At 39.2% G+C, this 18841-nt stretch overlaps 2 protein-coding genes across 4 annotated transcripts in view; both read right to left on the reverse strand.

The window, feature by feature from the left end:
• Nucleotides 1-84: 84 nt before the first annotated feature.
• LOC110048923 (uncharacterized) overlaps nt 85-18841 on the reverse strand; it is a 19600-nt gene continuing 843 nt past the window's right edge. Inside the window, exons 1-12 of one of the 3 annotated variants that reach the window (XM_020754683.2) lie at nt 17743-18603; nt 13399-13503; nt 12553-13032; nt 9706-9829; nt 9057-9141; nt 5791-6211; nt 5222-5463; nt 4826-4975; nt 4073-4252; nt 3652-3690; nt 2498-2651; nt 85-1844 (exon numbers count right to left, since the gene is read on the reverse strand). In XM_020754683.2, coding sequence (XP_020610342.2) covers nt 1486-1844; nt 2498-2651; nt 3652-3690; nt 4073-4252; nt 4826-4975; nt 5222-5463; nt 5791-6211; nt 9057-9141; nt 9706-9829; nt 12553-13032; nt 13399-13477 — 2313 coding nt within the window. In that variant the 5' untranslated portion in view covers nt 13478-13503; nt 17743-18603 and the 3' untranslated portion in view covers nt 85-1485. Of the gene's footprint in view, nt 1845-2497; nt 2652-3651; nt 3691-4072; nt 4253-4825; nt 4976-5221; nt 5464-5790; nt 6212-9056; nt 9142-9705; nt 9830-12552; nt 13033-13398; nt 13504-17742; nt 18604-18841 lie in introns of those variants that run through there. The other 2 variants (XM_020754691.2, XM_020754698.2) reach the window with 2 other exon arrangements.
• On the reverse strand, nt 6579-8569 carry LOC149096455 (uncharacterized). The gene has a single exon (XM_089280727.1). The coding sequence runs from the start codon at nt 7610-7612 to the stop codon at nt 6809-6811; it is 804 nt and encodes a 267-aa protein (XP_089136853.1). The 5' UTR covers nt 7613-8569; the 3' UTR covers nt 6579-6808.

An 18841-nucleotide genomic window follows, 5' to 3' on the forward strand; every position in this document is an offset into this window, starting at 1 on the left:
ACTCTGAAGATGACTTCCCTTAGGTTGTCGAAACGTCAATCATCAACAACGGTTCTTTTCATAACTACCCTCACCCGGACGATCACACTATACGAACTTCTAACTTTAATGTTGTTATTAATAAGAGAACCATTGCACAGATCAATGAAACAGTCTTTCTCGGGGTAGTTTTAGATTCCAACTTAACTTAGAAGTCTCTTATATCTAGCCTAGCGGATAAAATATCTAAATCCATAGGCATAATTTTTAGCTCTATTTTTATTTTTCAACACCTTCTCTTCGCATGCTACTTAACCCAATGATGCTTCCATACCCTAATTATTGTAATCTAGGTTGGGGATCAACTTATAACACCAGCATTTAAAGAATTGTAATTTTGCAAAAACGTGTGATTAGGATAGTGGACAAGTCCTATTATAGTGCTCACACAGAACGTATTTTTAAGAAGCTTAACTTGCTTAAATCTCAAGACATTCAAGCAAAACAAAAACTTAAAGCATATATTATCGGTAACTATTAACTATGTTATTAAATAAGGCTTGCCATTAATTACTTTATCTAAGTTAGTTATCTGGTGCTTCTTGAGAGGGAACCTAAGCTTACAACCCCGTGGTTTTTATTAGGTTCCCTCGCTATTTTGTTTTGTATCCTTTAATATATAAATTGTAGTTTTGCATTTTCATCGTAATCCTGTTTATTAATTTTTGTTATTCACTAAACATTGTACTCTAGTTCTATTTTTGTTGTGTGGCAAATCAATACAACAAATAAAATAAATAAATAATAATATTAATAAAAAAAAACCTCTGTCCCTGATTCGTGCCAGGACAGCATTACTTGGCCCTGAACAGTAAGATATTCAAGGGCCAGGCTGATAGCAGCCAAAAAGCTGCGGCTGTACGATGAAGTCTTATATTATGATCATTGTTGTTTTCTTGTGCACCCGCGTAAACGAAATCCCTTGACTACTGTAACGGAGGACCAGAAAGGGCCAATAAAAAATAGTCATAATTCTTTTGTAGCACGGCATTTGGGCCAGGACTGAAGTGACCAACAAATGGGCATTTCTAGGACAAATTTATAGTTGCGAGTAAATGTGTAACCTTTTTCCTAGGAGAAACATTCCTTCAATTTGCTGTCACAGTGAGTTCCCTGAGAAAATTTCCCAGTAACTCACCCAACAATCCAATGGGTAATTCCCTGTATGAGACTCGCCTGCAAGGAATCATGGTTGTCAGTGTATTCATGACAACTAACATCCAGTCCAAGATGATGAATACAACTATCATAATTTCTTGCAGGCGCGTCTCATAGTGGGAGTTGTCCGTTGGCCAGAGGAATGTGAACGCAGGGCCTAATCTACACCTTCAGCGAGGAAAAGGTAGTAAGGTTAATTCACAGGGCCGGCTACCAAACAACTGAACACAAACTTTTCGAAATTATGAAACATGTTCCCCGTCCAATTATTCTAAGTTCAATTCAAATTTAGCAGTCAGTGTCTTGTGACGCAGTTTCTCTCAATGCTTTCATCGCTTCTGAGCAACCTGCGAGACGCAGGGCGTCACACAGAGTGTTAATCGTTGCTCCTTCAGGGCCTTGACCGTCCTTCCATACTAAAAGCCCCTGGTAACACTTTTCATCAACTGAAGCGTTCTTGTAGTCCTCATGCAAATTTCTTATGATCGCCTCCTTGATGGACAGTTTTCGAAGAACGAGCTTCCACTTGACTCCAACATAGGGGCTAATATCCCAGAGAAGGTTTTCCGTTACTGGCTTACCATCGCTAAGGCCCAGTGATGTGAAAAAGTGGTCACACAGAACGTATCCATTTTCTCTCGAAGAATCTAAAATAAATAAATAAATAAATAAATATTAATCAACTATTAATATGCCATGCTAACTACATCGTGGATCAGCCTGTAAAAGGAACTAGTGTATCAGTTCCTCTCTCGTAATATCTCAAAGCATTGCCACTCGGCGGTATGACCTGGCAAAAGCCCTATGTCTGACGTCGTTTACTCTTGTATTTTCTTTTCTTTTCTTTTCTTTACTTTGTTTTTTTGCGTTCATCTCAGACAAATGAAACAACAACAATACCAAAAACTAAACAGCAATCGCATCAACAATATGTCATAGAAACTGGTATAGAAGATGCAGTTTTAAATTTGTCTGTGTTGTCTCGGCGATCTAGCTGATGCAAAAGCGATCGTGCAAGTTCTTTCTTCACTCCTTTTTTCTCCTTTAGTCTCGTAGACCTCGCCTCGTCTCGTTTCGTCCCCTCTCTTTTTGTGTTTCATGGACTTTGCCTGAAAGTTCGCCCACGTCACTGTTTTGATTCTGAATTACTAAATTGGCATTTACTCAAAGCTTTTTTAATTGGGATTCCTTGCCTAAGGGCTTGGGAAATATTAAAAGAAAGGGATGTTTTCCAAGTCTCTATGGGTGCTTTTGATTAACTCATTTTCATCATTATCACAATTAAACCCTTGATAAAAACCTGGTGATGATCGTCCCTCCTGATTGTGACTGTCACAGTCGTCATCTTCCTCCTTTGGCCCTGTCGAGGTGGAACATCCAGCTATCGCACGGGTGTTATTAGAGGCAGTGACAATTAAGCCCCCTGCTGCGGGCTTTCGCCGGATATTCTGCCGCTATAAAAACAAGCATGAAAATAATACCAAGTTAGAATATAATACCAATCACCTTTGTAGAGTAGGAAGAGTTATTTAGCACTTCTCCGAAAACAATATTACATGAAAAGCCAGCCTGTTCTACCTGCCGAAGTTGTCCCAGTATTCCGTCTTACCATTTTTATTCGATTTTAATTTGCGAAAGTTCGTAACTTTATCTGAGGTTTATTTTCAAACAAGCCGGTGTGGCGTGTCACGAATGAGAGATAGCTTGATGTTTCCATTGCATCCATGTTTTGACGGGACTGTTTATTTATTTTCCTGTTTTTGATCATTTATTGCCATATTTTTTGCGTTAATTTTTTAGTTATATCTATATATTTTAGAGACGTTTTAGCATTGCTTAATTTGCTTGATTGCATGATTTGCATTGCATCTGAGTCATCTTTGGTGATGTGATTTCTTCATGTTAGAAATCAGGAACTTCACGTATCGCGAACCCAAGAGAGCGGCTGCTTGTATATCATGACGCGATGATCCCATGTTGCTTAATTGGCATTCTACAAACTCTATGGTTTTGATTATCATTGCTAATCTATTATTAAAGTTAATTAGGGGGTCAGATTTTCCCTTTCTCCAACCCCGCTTATAAAAGATGTAGTATAGATCAAAATAACCTGGCGACTTCGAGTTGGCTTTGGCAGTAACGAATTCCCAACTTCATGGTTCGAAATGACCAATCTAACCACTTTGAAAACATAGAGTTTCACCTTCTATCATAATGCCCCTGTCTCATAACATACAACATAGCCGAATCTAATCGGTCAAATTAACCCTCGGACGCACAAGCTAACTTATACCCCCACCGTGGTAGAAGGGAAGGAGGTGGATGGGATCCCCCTTGGGTTCTCGTTCTGTTAAGACACAGTGGAATAAATTTACATTGTATATTTAGCCCTGAGCTTGTTCTACAAAATGATACCATGTTTGTTGGTTGCGACGTTATATGACGTCATTTTACCTCCCTTCTTGGATCCGCCATCTTGGATTCCACTATTTTCTTGAAAAGTCAAGAAATAACGGAAATTAATACAAAATCAAGCCAGAATACCTATGAAATCTATAGATTGTTGAATTTCTGGAAGTTGATGAGGAAAAATGAAAATAAAGTACATTATGTCCCAAAAATTGATCTTTGGCCAAACCTACATGAAATTTGTGGTTGCCATAGCAACGTATAAAATGATGGACACACAATTGTCATATCAACATATCCGCGAAGAATGATTGAACCTGCAGCTACTGAAAGTTTCAGGACCTTAGATTACATCGTCTTTTCAAAACTTCGGAAAAACCTTATGAGGGCGGCATCCACTCCCCACCCCTTCTTGTAAGTCCGAGGTTTAAAGGCTTCCTCTACTACAACACGTATTTTCCTCTACCTTTAAAGGCGTAAACCCTGGATTCAGGTAAATTGAGTATTCTTGGATGTGGCCTTCCTGTTGAAACTTTACAATACAAGAAAACCCGTCCACATCTCGACCATCCTCTGGTTTCACAGCAAAATCGCAGGCATTGTTAGTGCGAAATCCATTCCTACTGCCTTTCTCGTAGTGGTATATCTACAAACGATAAGATACAACCAGCTGCTCGGTGATAACAGCATTTTTAGATTAAAGAAATGACTCAGTTTGGCTAACGTTGAAAATTGAGAGGATATGATATCAAAGAAACGAACAAATCAATGGCTTTTGCTGTTTTTCACGGCTCTCAGAAGCTTCGAACACGGAAGATTTGTTATGGGATATGGGACAATTGAGTTAAGAAGAGAGGAGCTCAGTATTCGCTCAATTGTAATTGAATGGAATGTGTATTAAAAGGTGTCTAAGAAACGCAAAACAGAAAGATCGGGCCACCGTTACACCAACTTAGTTCCCTTTTCCCAGCCAATAAACAGTGCATGCTTAAAGACAAAGATAATTTGTAAAATTTGTGAGACAACGCCTTTCGTATCAGATACTAACCCAGATGAACCGATGATCAAATGGTAGTAAATTAAAGTGGCTCCTACTCTTTTGTTGTGGGCCGACTTGATTGCCGGTTTGTGAGGCTAAGCAATTCTCCAAACACCTGCGCCATATCGACTGTGAGTCTTGGCATGATAACTTTTTGGATTAAAAGACATAGTAGATTACCTGCATATCGTTGGTCTTGTCGAATTTCCATCCTTCTTCAAGATTAGTGAGTTTTACCGTGATCACTTTGCTGTCACTGTACATTCTAAAGGGCTGCTCCCTGGCTAGCTTCGAGTCAGGAAACCGTTCTCTATCTTTTAACTCCACGTGCTTGTGAAAAGAACAAGTAAATGAAGAAGATGTTCAAGTGCGATACCAAATAAGTAAAGCTATTGAATATCCAACAAAAACATCTTCCAAAAAGAAGATCTGCAATTCTTTCTAGAGTTGTACCGTTTTATGCTCTTGTCATTTGCTATTTTTTTGTTCAGAGCCCACTGAGCCATCCATCCATCCATCCACCCACCCATCCACCCTATCCTTATAATTATTCCTATCGTTCAATCGATCACTTACCTTCTTAGAATCCTCGTTATCACTGTAGACGTAGAATCGTAAGTAGATAAGGTCGCTTTTGGGATCCGGTTTGCTGGAAAAAACTGTCGCTCTCTTCCTCCTTGGCCCGCCACAGGCAAATATGCTCCAGAGTGAGAAAGTCTTGGTTTTTATGCGAATAGAGTCTTCTCCCACTGTAAACCAAGACCTGCTCTGACTGTTTTTCTCCGATTTACTAGGCACTCTCTCCCAGCTTAAGCGACCTAGTATCAAACATTGGATGGATTATTATTTCCTGTTAACAACAATCAACTACAAGCGGTGCTTAAGTGGCTGTGCCCACGCATAATCCCTATGTCAACGCCTAGGTCGTTGCATTGTGTTTAAACGTAACTTATAACTTATAACTTCTATGTTTATGCTTATGTATACACCTATGCCTTTCCCTGTGCAAGTGGTTTCTAGATCTGCGTTTGGTATCGAGGGAGATTATGATCTTTGTGAGAGATATTACCTCTCGTGTTTAATTAAGAAAAGAGGATACCAGTGTAAAACACAAACAAACAAACAAACAAACAAACTACCATTACCTTCGAATTCAGCAGAAAAATTACCACATCTGTAGACAGTTATCGATTCCTTTCTAGCTTCCCTTAAGCAGAGGCAATGCGGGACGATAATTTCGACTGGCTTTGACAGGTGGATGTCATGAGGCCCGCATTCAACCACGGGAGAAATAAGAGTCTTATTGGGTGCCTCCGAGAAATCCTGCATCAACGCTGTCTCGTCTGAAAACACTCCAAAGAAGACATGTTGGCTTATTCCAGCGGGAATCGCACCTCTAGGAACGATTATACGTACGTCAGAGTCCAATGGTTCACTCAACTCTCCACCAGTACTGGTAAATGTGGCCTCTGATTTTGTAATGTATTTTGGAACTGACGTGGGAAGGTGACTGTGTAGAGTTTCGTTTTTGCAGTTCGGTGAATCCCGATCCCTCTCATTTTGTATCTGAGAAAATAAACAAATAGTAACCTCCTAACTAACTTTGGGCAGAATGGCATGATGAAGCCATTTGAAGGATGATAAGGGTGTTTAGGCCTTATAGCTAATAGATATATTAATGTATTCATTTCTCGTTCTCACAAATGATATCGTACGTTTGACAAAGGTTTTGTCTATATCGCACTCTACTGCAAGCTCTGTCGTTCATAGCTCGTCTCATTATTAATTTCTCAATTTGAACCATACTTACCTTGTCATTTGTTAGTTTATTAATTTAAACTTGTTTTTTGTTTCGATGCCTCACTAGACTTCCATTCTGGGGTAGTTTTACACTTTGAAACAGAATGAGACTTTTTTAGTATTGTTTGATTGATTATTGTTTTTTTTTTGTTTTTTTTTTTACCATGTAATTTATAGATACTGATCATTAGTTTATACCAGCGTCTTCCTTCCGGACTTCGCTGATCGGTCTTTCAGTTTTAAATAAAGCTTTTATTATTATTATTATTATTATTATTATTATCGTCCTCACGTAATGTTTGCTTAGAGTCGTTAGGGCCGAGACCAAACCATGGTCCTGGGGCACTAGGGGATAGCCAGTTTTTAGCTTGATAGCACCCTCCTCAAAATGTGCGCTGTACCTAGCAAGGTTATCTTTTGTAGTTCACTGATGCTTAATTGGCCGGGAATTCTTCCAAGATAAGTTTCTAGTCCCTTTTTGATAGCTCCAAGTGCTCCAATGATAACTGGTATCGTTTCCGTTCTCATGCCCCACATTCGGCTTGTTTCGATTTCCAAGTCCTTATATTTGGATAGTTTTTCACTGACTTTCACGGATGTGTTTCTGTCTGATGGTACTGCCATGTCAATAAATTTACAGGTTTTCGTTCTGTGGTCTTTAATCACTATATCGGGTCTGTTGGCTGTTATTTTCCTGTCTGTGTGTATTGGTATGTCCCATAATATCGTGACATCCTCGTTTTCGGTAACTGTTTGCGGCTCATGGTCATACCACTTTTCTGATGTCTTTATATTATAGTTGTGACAGACTTTCCAATGTATATACGCGGCTGCTTTATCGTGTCTGTGGGTATATTCTGTTTTCGCAAGTTCAGGACACCCAGACACGATATGGTCAATTGTTTCGTCGTATTTGTTACACATCCTGCATAGGGGGCTAGTACCGTCTTTGATAATACTGGCGTGGTATGATCTGGTAGCTAGGCTTTGGTCTTGGGCTGCGATTATGAATCCTTCCGTTTCTGCCTTCAGTCCACTGTTTTTGAGCCACTGGTTGGTTTTGTGGTGGTCAACATCTGCCTCCTTTATTCTCTTTGGGTATCTTCCATGTAGGGCTTTGTTCTCCCACTGCTTTGTTAATTTTTCTCGGGTCTTATTTCGTGCCATTTGTTCGGTTCTCTTTGCATATTTGGTGGTTGTTTCTTCTGCTTGTTTATCTGGTATTGTTAGTCTAGTTCTTGTTTGAATTGTTCTGCTTGCCTTTGTATAGAGTACAATTTCTTTCTGCCATCATGTTCTTGCACTAGTTCGATTAGGGCATCATCAGTGTTCTTTAGGTATGTATCGAGCCCTATCGTGGTTGTTTTGTAGGAGGCTTCTAATTGGATAAGACCCCTACCACCAGCATTTCTTGGGAGGTAGAGTCTGTCTACATCTGCTTTTGCTTTTATTATTATTATTATTATTATTATTATTATTATTATTATTGTTATTATTAAAAAAACATAAACTGCTGTAATCACTGACTTGTTGGTTGCGTTTGATCACTCACTCGACAAAGCCAGTTTACACGCGCTTTCAGTGTTAAGTGCATAGCAACTATCTTTCGACATGGCCTACGTCCAAAATGTAAGCACAACTGACTTCTCTAGGGTCAAACTTGACTTTTAGTAATGATAGATGGATTTATTTGACATCATACTAAGGCTATGAGTATCAAGAAGTCATTCTGTGAGAGATAAATCGACTGATTTGAATGTTTACATCTTTCGAATATTAACTGAGCGGTAGCGGTCCAATTCTACCGGAAGTCACTATTGAGAGCCGATTGACTACACTAAAATCGTTTGAATTATCCCGTAAATCGGGAGTCCACAATCTTCTTCATTCATTTGAGGTCAGTAACTATCATATACTTGTCATTTGTTCCGCTAATAACCGGAAAAATTGCCAGTTTCATAGATAAACGGTCTTTTAGCCGTTTACATAGCATGTCGAAAGATGGAATGTCTAGAGATAATCGAAAGATGTCGCCTATGCACGTAACACTAAAAGCGGGTGTAAATGGATTTCGCTCTAAGAATGCCCGCGATTTCGCTTTGAAACCAGACGACGGTCAAAGTTGAGCGTTTTATTATTATTATTATTATTATTATTACTATCATTACTATCATTATAAGTATTGTTGAAATAGGTTTTAATAGTTTTTTTCTTTTACTTACTTTTACCTTGTATATACCAATTTGTATGGAATATGTTAATTAATGTTATGATGATGATAGTAGTGTTAGTATTAGTTGTAGTAACCATGATATCATGACATATATGATATGACGATGATGATAATAAATAACTATTATTATTATTTTGATATTATTATTATTATTATAATTACCGAAAACTTAAGGAACAACAGAATTTCTGAATTTTTTACCAGATACATGTAAGATTCAAGTTTGTATGGAAAAGTGCTCAATAAAGTTTGTTATTATTTTTAAATTATTATTATTATTACTATCATCATCATCATTATTATTATTATTATTATTATTATACATTGTAGATTTTCTACAAGACGACGAAGATCAAGAATATTTGATACTTAACCTACCTGAACCAAGGTTTCACTCATTTCAAGGGAGAGAAGTGGAGACCTTGAAGAAATAACTGGATCGGATGTCATTCTTTTATCACGGCTGCAAAAGTAATATATCAAGTATACCTAGTGGGAAAACGAATTCTTGAATACACGAACCGGATTGGAAATAAGCCGTTATCTATATTTTATTAATTAACCAAGTGAAAGAGACATACTAATAAAGTAACCGTCATGAATCTTGACAGTACGGAACAACTCACATCATCGGCCGTACAGAAGACCTCAAGGGACATTTTCCAAGTACATTTCCAAGCAAGTTTGGCAAATTACTAAACTAACCGCAAGTCTAGTAAGATGTTTTAAATCAAAATCTCGTCATTATTCCGATTCCCCACTCTGCTTTGCTGTCTTCCGTTGTATTTCTACTATGCTACTCTATTCTGTGCAATGTTTTGCTATGCTTTACTGTGTTGCGCTGTACTATACCGATGCTGCGCTATGCCATACTACGATATATTAGGGTGATGCTACGTTTTATGCTGTTAGGCGCTCAGCTAATTTCTGCTATGGCATGCTGCGTTATGTTGTGCTTTGCTAAGCTCTAGGTTAAGCTAATTTTTGCTTTGCTGTTATATATTGTTCATATGGAAGAAAAACTTACAGATAGTGTTTCCGCACGAAAACCAGAACAATCAGAGCAATAATAATAACAATAAGCGTTAGGAGTCCTGCGACGGTGCCTGATACTCTTTTAACTTGATTAGACATCGCTGTTTTTCTTGTCTCTGTGATAAAATAATAAGACATCAGCAAAATTAATGGCAAGTCATAACAGGCGCGACAAACAGGGAGTGCAGAAATTTACGTTCAGCGTGATCGTGACGATACAACTGTATCTTGTACCTCTCGGGAACGTTTGCGGACAATAATTTAAAGCTTTGAATGACAGACTGTTCATAAAACAAAACCGTGAATAAAAAGTGTGTGTTTATGGGTCAGGGGGCCTAGGGGGTATAGGAGAATCTTTGTTTACAATATTTGCCTCATTACCATAAGCGATACAGTTTCTGATGGAGCTACAAAGAGATTAATACTGAATATTGAAAGGGCACCGCGCGATAAACTGTCTCAGGGAATTTGAGCGCGATGTATTGGATACTTTTTGTGCGACGAGGGTTTCAAAGCTCACAATTTTACAAAGAATGTATGAGCTCATTAGCGCTTTTGCCAAACAGAAATTTTGATGATTTTGAAAGCCAATTTCTCCTCGAATATTACACCCAAAGAGCCAAAAATTTCACCACTTACTAAGTTTCACAAGCTCTTAAAGTTTTTCTAGTAAAATCGTGTCTAGCATGATGCCTTCTATGCGCAAAGTCGTATGTTAATGAGGAAAAATGTAAACAACATATGACGTCGGCAAAGATTCGCCTCTTGACATTCCTATGACTCGCCTACGCAGAATTAGAAAACAGCCCTAAGAAATTACGCGTGCTAAATGTTAAGAGCTGGGGATTGCTATGAGGTGATAGTTTATGAGGCTGAAAACCGAATCAACTATCAACTCACAGGAATCTCGAGCGAAAATTCTAATTGTTTCAGTAGAATTTTAACTGAAATTAACGCAAATAATGGTTTTCATTTATTTTTTGACGCATTATTGAACTTTACGCTTTAACTAAATTGCACGTATTGAATTGTCCTTGGGAAATTTGCAGTTCCTTACGCGCGCACCCGTCTTTTCAATAATTTCGAGTTTTTAAAGTCAAGAAACCGTTTATGTACTTCTTTCAGTCTTCTCAGGAATTCTAATTCGGCCTCATCAACTATCACCTCATAGAAATCTCGAACTCATAATCTAATTGTTGAATAGAAACACAGGACAAGCACGAGTTGTAAACATAATACTCCTGTGCTGGCGCGAGCAAAGATAATTTACACTTTGATAAACAAAGTAAACAAGTGTTTTTATTATCATTATCATTATCATTGTCATTATCATTGTCATTGTCATTGTCATTGTCATTGTCATTGTCATTGTCATTGTCATTGTCATTATCATGATCATGATCATGGTCATTGTCATTGTCATTGTCATTGTCATTGTCATTGTCATTGTCATTGTCATTGTCATTGTCATTGTCATTATCATTATCATTATCATTGTCATTATTCGTCGCTGTGTTCTCGAGTTATAAAAACATTCGTGAAAGTTTGGGGGAACTTGAAAAAGCTGTAGAAACATTCGCCTTGTGTTCCCACAGGATTTCTCGTTCTCGTGTTTTTCTCGTGTTCCTAGTATTCGATAGAAACACCGTACATGTTTTCTATCTCTTGAATAATACATAACTCAATGTATTACTCCCCATCGCCAGAAAATCATACTGAAAGCACACTGTTTTTGCAGAAGAAACCCGACGCTCGCTTTCACGTGCCTCTAAACAAACACATGCTTACCCATACGGCACTTATTTTATAAGTACCGTATGTCTATTAACGCCGCTTTTTTTTTTTACCAGTGTCCCCAATTAGTCTATGCAGGCTAGACACATTGACACTTAAATAAAAGGTTTTACTTTCGCTCAATTACTCATTCACTCACTCACTCACTCACTCACTCACTCACTCACTCACTCACTCACTCACTCACTCACTCACTCACTCATTCATTCACTTACCCGGAACCCTCTTTCTTAGTAATCAAAATAGCGTAATGGCATCGCACATGGGCACGCATTTTAAAAGCTCTTGCTGACCGAGCAGGAGGTCTATATGGAAGAATCTTGACCGAGGTTGTGAGTACAGACCGAACACAGTGAGGTCTGTACACGCGAACAAGTCAAGGTTCTTCCATACAGATCGACTAAGCTTGCCCAAATTTTCAAACTCTCAAACCTTCCCAAGGGAAGTCATTCACCGGCGTTTTGGAGCAAACAATAAAAAATTAATTTTTTTAACGTAACTGTGGCTTATACTAGCTGACTAATTTTGCATGCGAACGACGATGAGCTGAACTTAAATCTGCCAAAGTTTTCTCGTTCCCTTTACCTTTATTCCTCATCAGACTTTTTTGGCACCTTCACTAACATTTTTAAAAGAAAATTGTCAATATTCTTGTATTTTAGTTTGCAACTTTTTCACCGCAAAATGTTACCGGTCTTGATGCCGGTCTAAATGGGAAAATCTTGACCGCGGTAAAAGTCAATTTCAACCACTCAAATTCAAATATTCAGTAGTTCCGGTCCTTGTGAGACACAACCATGTAATAAATATGAAGAAAAAAGCCGACCCCTAAATGATATACCGTTGGGGAAGCGAAATCTTTCCTTAATTCAAACTTCCCGTCTCTCTGACCGCAACTGCAAAAATATGAACTAATGACAAAGGTGTAAGGAATCTTCAGGTCGTCAGCACAAGATAAGGCGTATACAAAAATCTTGGATCTCAAATTTGAACGTAATAGGATAAAAACAAACAAGAGTTTTAGTTGCTTATATTCAGGTCTTACCACACTTTGTCCCTTTAGGAAGTTGCCCTTTGTCACAAACAAGACCAACTATTCGTACCACCGGTGGTTTTGATGGGTCATATTCCAACACAACTCCACTGATGTTCAAAGTCAGGTCTGTTTCATTCAGGGATACTAGAATGTTACTTGATACCTGTTGAGTTGTCTGGTTCAGACTAACCACGGATGTGTTGCTTGGCAGTGGGACTCTTAAAGCGAATTTCACCGTAACAGGAACTTTAGAAGCCTGTTTGATACCAACTATGTCCGTTCGGCGAAGAGTAACGCTCCGTTCTTCGCATTCCACTTGGACATTTTCAATGGCGCACTTTTCACTCCCATCACAACCTCCAATAGTACCCAAGAGTTTTGTAAAACGTTCCACGGAGTCGCTGGCAACGAAGGCGTGCTTTTCTTCCGTACATTGCTTGGCTAGATAGTGAAGTTCTGAAGAAAGTAAAACTTTTGCTTGGCGTTTCCCTATCAAAACAAATCAGACGAATTAACTCTTCAGTTAATAACCGGCTAACGGGTGAAACTAACCATATACTAACAACAAGCTGGCATAATTCCAAAATTTTGCCCAAGGCTAAACAACATTTCATCAGTGACGCTAAAAACGGGAAAATTTCATTGGCGAAAATTCGTCCTCAAATTAAAAGCTATTTTTCTCTATCCCCTCCCTCAAGTCTACTGAAACAATTAAGCGTCTTAAGTGTCTGAATCACGCATCGTTTCGTTCATTATTTTGAACATCATCATCATCATCATCATCATCATTATATTGTCGTTAAGGGGGGTCTTTCTTAACAGCCTGTTGGTCATGAATTTGTTACATCCATTTACCTTTATTGATGGTAATAATTTCCATGTTTACAAGTGCCAGGAAAAACAGCAAACAAATCCAGCACCACATGGAACTCATGGCTATATCGGAAATCCTCTTCCTCCCTATGATAAAAAGTAAAACAATGTTAACAAATGCCAGGCTCTTAAGGAACTAAGAAAAGTTGCGAGGCGTTTTCACACAAAAGCATCAATTTCACCAAAAAGAAACAGAACAGAGTAGTCCTTTGCAAGAATCTTAGCTACATGGCAAATGTAAAATCTATCTATTCTAGCTAATTATCTCACCTACAAGAAACAGCTGGGTTTCGCTATGAATAAACGTGTTCCAAATTTAAAAGACGAAGGATCGCAAAACTCTTGTTCTACGCTTGTCGCCTAAAATTATAAATGGCTCGACTATTTCAGCGATGAGTGCACATCGAAAATGTCAGCGGGAGGTTAATTAAGAGGCATAGCCGTTAGTCGAATTTCAGATTAGAATAAGTTGGGGCAAAAGGATTGTTCATTGCTTCGTCGCTTGATAGTGACACCCTCATTCGCAGGTTTATCTCTAGGTTCTTACTACTCCAAACGATGATCTGAAAAGGTTGAAAACCTAAAAAAAAATCTGTTAAAAAATTTTATCATGTAGATTCATTATCATCCTTTATCCGTTCTCCAAGTGGAGAATTGGGCCGTAAGCTCTCTGCCTCCAGGCTGTTCTGTCCTTCGCAGCCGATGCTGCTGCTGCCCATGATCTTAAACCTTCCTTTTCCAGCTCCCTTTCGACAGTCCTTCTCCAAGTCTCGCGCGGTCGACCCCGTTTATCATGTAGATTAATGTTCTAAAAATGCATTCTGTTTGTTATACAAAATGTTTTAGAGCATTATAAATTGTGTTTATATATTTACAAGCAAGCGAATTCCATACGTGCGGAACTTTTTACTTGAACGTTTTGCTGATTTATCTTCTCACATTCTAAGTACTATAAATATGCCTCGCCGTTATTTTTATTTTCGATCTATTCATTCGACAATGATGACATGGAGTCGTCGAAACGTCGTATGAAGTTACTCTATTACGATTATTTCTTTGCTTAAATATTTTCACGTCACTTAAGAATATTACCACATTAACTTGTAAAGAACTGCTAATCACTTTGTTCTGGTGTGTCATCTATTGCACTTTCCACCCTAAACAGTCGTTCTTGCTGCTTGAAGCATCAAAGGCCTTCTGCCCCACTCAAAAACGACTCCTGACTAAATAAAGTTCTTATTAGAACGATGAAATGACGCTACTAACTTGAGCTTGACAAATTGAGCCTGACCCAAAGGACAATATTTTCGAAGTCAGTTGTTCCGTGATCTGACGATGGCGTCATTCACTTCGTATAAGAGCGACGGGCAAACAACCGTAATAATATCAAAAGGATGTTGGCTAGTACAGAGCTCGGAAGCCTCGTGCACTGAGTGGGAGGCTCATGCAAACGAATTTAGCGCTCTGCTATTTTGCCGGATTTTCCTCAGTTGTTGAAATATCAACTCAAGGCTGAGAGTTCTGCATGAAGAGGTACCCACACGGTCTACGAAGGAGTGTCTTGATTAAATCCATACAATTACTAAACTAAATTATCATATCCCGCCCTTTCTAAGTACAAATTAGAACCATTAACGAACCTGCAGTCACTGAGGTCCAAAGCCGACAGAACACAGTACTACGCCGACAAATTAGTTCAAAACGAAACAGGAAGTTAAAAATTGTAGACGGCAGCGTGTGGATATTATGACGTCATTTCACGATTTGAAATGTCTCTCTCGATATGTCTGTTACAAGATGTAATCTCGAGATAAGCGAATGACGTGTGACACATCAAAGTATGAGACCCTCGCCTAAATAAAGACACTTCGTTCATCCCATGTTAATGTGCGTGTCCCGTTTAGAACACGAATTGTAACATGGTGGCAACGGATTCCAAACTTCACTACTTCAGGAGGTACTTCAACAACCTCATCACCGCCAGTAAAGCTACAGGCGTCGATGGCGACAACTACCAGTACTATTGCGCGTGTGACGATCCCCGCACAGATAGAAGCCTTCCCTATTCAAGGAATTCACCTGCCGAGTCATCTCGACGTTAAAGAGAATGTCGCAGAAAACTGGAAGACCTTCAAGCAAGCATAGGGGAATTACGCAATTTTATTATATGGCTTTGGCTTGTGGCCGATATAACGCGCGCTCTGATTGGCTAAAAGCGATATCTGAGCGGTCATTATGCAGCCGTAATGCCCACGGGCCGATTACGGATTATGCAAATTAGGAAGAGCCCGGCTCTGAAAATTCAAGCGCATTGAAACGATGAAAGCCGATTTAAAACAGTAAGAGAAAGTAAGTAGCTAAAAGTTTAGAGATTATTCCTTAATAAAATTTATATAGAAGTCGTTTGTGACTTACCAGCCGGTAACTTTGGCGGGCACTAGTGAAAAATAACCAAAGTTTGCCGAGTCTTAAGTAATGCTAAAATCGCTAAGTGAGATCGGCAGATCTGTCATTCATCCTGAGCAGAACATAACGAAGAAACTTATAAGATATCATCTTAGTCACAACAATTACAGAAATATTAAAGTCAGTCACAGTTCTCATCAAATATACTCCCTCGCTTTACACAAGCAAGGGTAAATCAGCTTCCAGGATCATCAGATGTAAACAATCGGGCGGTTTCTGTTGGTAGCAGTGTTTCTAATAACTGCAGGAAGTTTTAGACGTTCAAAATTAAGGCTTGAAATGTTCATCCATAAATCCCAGAATGAAGAAAGCGAAGATATGTTGTCGAAAGTGAGTGCGAAGATCGAGCTGTTCTGAGCAGTGCATTCTGAAGCATTAGCATTTTGTTACACCGAAAGACAGTTGGTTTGGACAATTTTGAAGCACTTTCTGTCTTTTCCATGTGCGTTGACGTTTCGCCACAAAAGTCGGAAAAACTCTCCCATCAACTTGTGGCACCACGATACTAAAACACCTTTTTGAGGCTGTGACAATCACTTTTCCCGTAAAGAAATGTGTATTTCTACGGAATACGTATACAGTGGTGAAGTTCACTGACTGTGTAGTTTTGCCCTGGGTTTGAGACGATGAATGAATCGGTAAACGCGCGCATCGCCGGATGTAAACTGAAGACTTCCGCTCGAATAATTTTTTTCTTTTCTTTAATTCATGGGCCATATAATAAACAACGTAATAACCTCGACCGTTCGGTTGTTACGGGAAAATCTCAAACCTCGGCCTACCGTATTGACCTCGCTATCGCTCGGTCAATACGGCAAGGCCTCAGTTTGAGATTTTCCCGTAACGACCTCACTCTCGGTTATTAAGTAGTTAATAATGAATATCCACCAACAACCTGAGACCTATCAAGTCGTTCTTTTTCTTCACATCATCGGGCCTGAAGCTCTAAAAAAATTTCATAGAATGTCCTTTGACAGCGCCCAAGAAAGAGAGAAGTTGGACAACATCATAAAGAAATTCGATGAGTTCACCAGCGGTGAAACAAACGTACGAAACAGTCGAAATCAATCACCCGACGAAACCTTTGATGCATATGTGGCTGCGTTGCGTACCCTCTCGCAGACATGCAACTTCTGTGAGTGCATCCGAGAATCGCTTATCCGGGACAGAATCGATTTGGGAATTCAAAACCCGCAAACAAGAAAACGACTCCTACAAGAACGAAAGCTTACACTAAACAAGTGCATCGACATCTGTAGAAGCTCTGAAACAAGTGCATCGCAAATGAAGATTATCTCAGGCACAAAGACATCAGAAAATGTCAATCGAATAAAACCGAGGAAGATCGCGTCCTCCACACGGCAAGCGGAGAAACGGTAAGAATGACAAGAATGAAATTTCACGAAAATCCTGCCTCTTCTGTGGTGGAATTCGCCCGTTTGAAAAAGGAAAATGCCCAGCGTGGGGTCACAAATGCCGTCAAAGTAGAGGTCTCTTGAAGCAATCCTCAAGAAGCTACTCGCAATTGCACCAAGACGCCTGCAAGGCATGATTATGAGGTTCCAAGAGTACGACCTGGAAGTTCTTTACGAAAAGGGAACAGAAATGCGTATCGCAGATTTCCTATCTTGCGCGTACCTTTCAAGCACAGAGCACCCAACAGGAGCTGACTTTGAGCACGTCAATATGGCCAGTTGCCTACCAATCTCAGGCCAGAGCCAAAATCGTTTCGCGAAATTGTCATTCACATGCTGTTTTGACTAGACGTCGTCCCCGGCGTTGCCGTCGTTAGTGCTTTGAAACCCGTCTCATGAGGTAGATTTGTAGAATTCTAACAAGTATGTGGGCTAATCTACTTACTTGTGTATATGGACGTACTCGCTATTCTTTGGAACAATTTCAAGATTCCTCCAGCCTCGACAGCCTCTTGCCTGTGCGTCTGGACCGCAAGATTAGGAAGCGAAAGTCTTCCTTCTTACTTGTTCAAACATAAGAGAATGGTTTTTTCCCGTTCTTATGCGACTGGGTAACGCTGTTATGTGATTTTGACATGTTTGCTTTTTTTTCTCGGAAAGTGCGCATCATATGATAGTCTACTGTCGGCTTACTGTGGTCCCTAGGTGATCCATATTTAATTTCGCGATTTTAAAAAAAATGGAAAGATGAAAGCATCGCGACTGACAAATACTCACAAATTTAAAGACATGAAATTAAATACCACGGTAAGAAATTGAATTAGATCAGCGTAAATACAAAATTATTCACTGGTAAGCTTCATTTGCATCTTGACTTGTGATGAATTAAGTTATTTGCAAAATTTCGCAATAATTTATCGAGCAGAGAGTCCAACTATCATCTCCACCTGAATCTTTTGACACTCGTACAAACTGTAAATATCTGGTTTCTTGTAGTTTCCGGCCAGTCACATGTTTCTTGTAACATTCTACTGAGACATTCTTCCAGGTGGAATCGAGTTAGAAACAGTAACAGGAATTTCAAAACGATAAAAGAAGGCTTGCAGATATAACTGGTGTTGTTGGTGGCTCGAAGACTTCCTTTAGAAGATTCCTTTCAATACATGGATGTTTAGGAAAATTGCGGACTCCAGGACGATGTTTGCTTGTTTCATGTAGTCTGTTTAGAAAGGTTCGAATGAAGTTCAGGTTTATTTTAGAAAAAAAAAACAAAACAAAACAAAACAAAACAAAACAAAACAAACAATGCTGTTGGCAACGCTTTCGCTTTCTTCATTTTTTCCTGACGAGCTCGTTGATTACCGATTCGTAGAAATCGTTTCGCGAAATTATGTCATTCACATGCTGTTTTGACTAGACGTCGTTCCCGGCGTTGCCGTCGTTAGTGCTCTGAAACCCCTCTCATTAGGTAGATTTGTAGAATTCTAACAAGTATGTGAGCTAAGGCCCGTTCCAAACGCCGCTCCATTCATGCGCTGAACCTA

This window comes from Orbicella faveolata, unplaced genomic scaffold, assembly GCF_042242905.1.
Source record: "Orbicella faveolata isolate gen_17 unplaced genomic scaffold, um_ofav_v1 contig_48, whole genome shotgun sequence".
Classification (NCBI taxonomy): Eukaryota; Metazoa; Cnidaria; class Anthozoa; order Scleractinia; family Merulinidae; genus Orbicella; species Orbicella faveolata.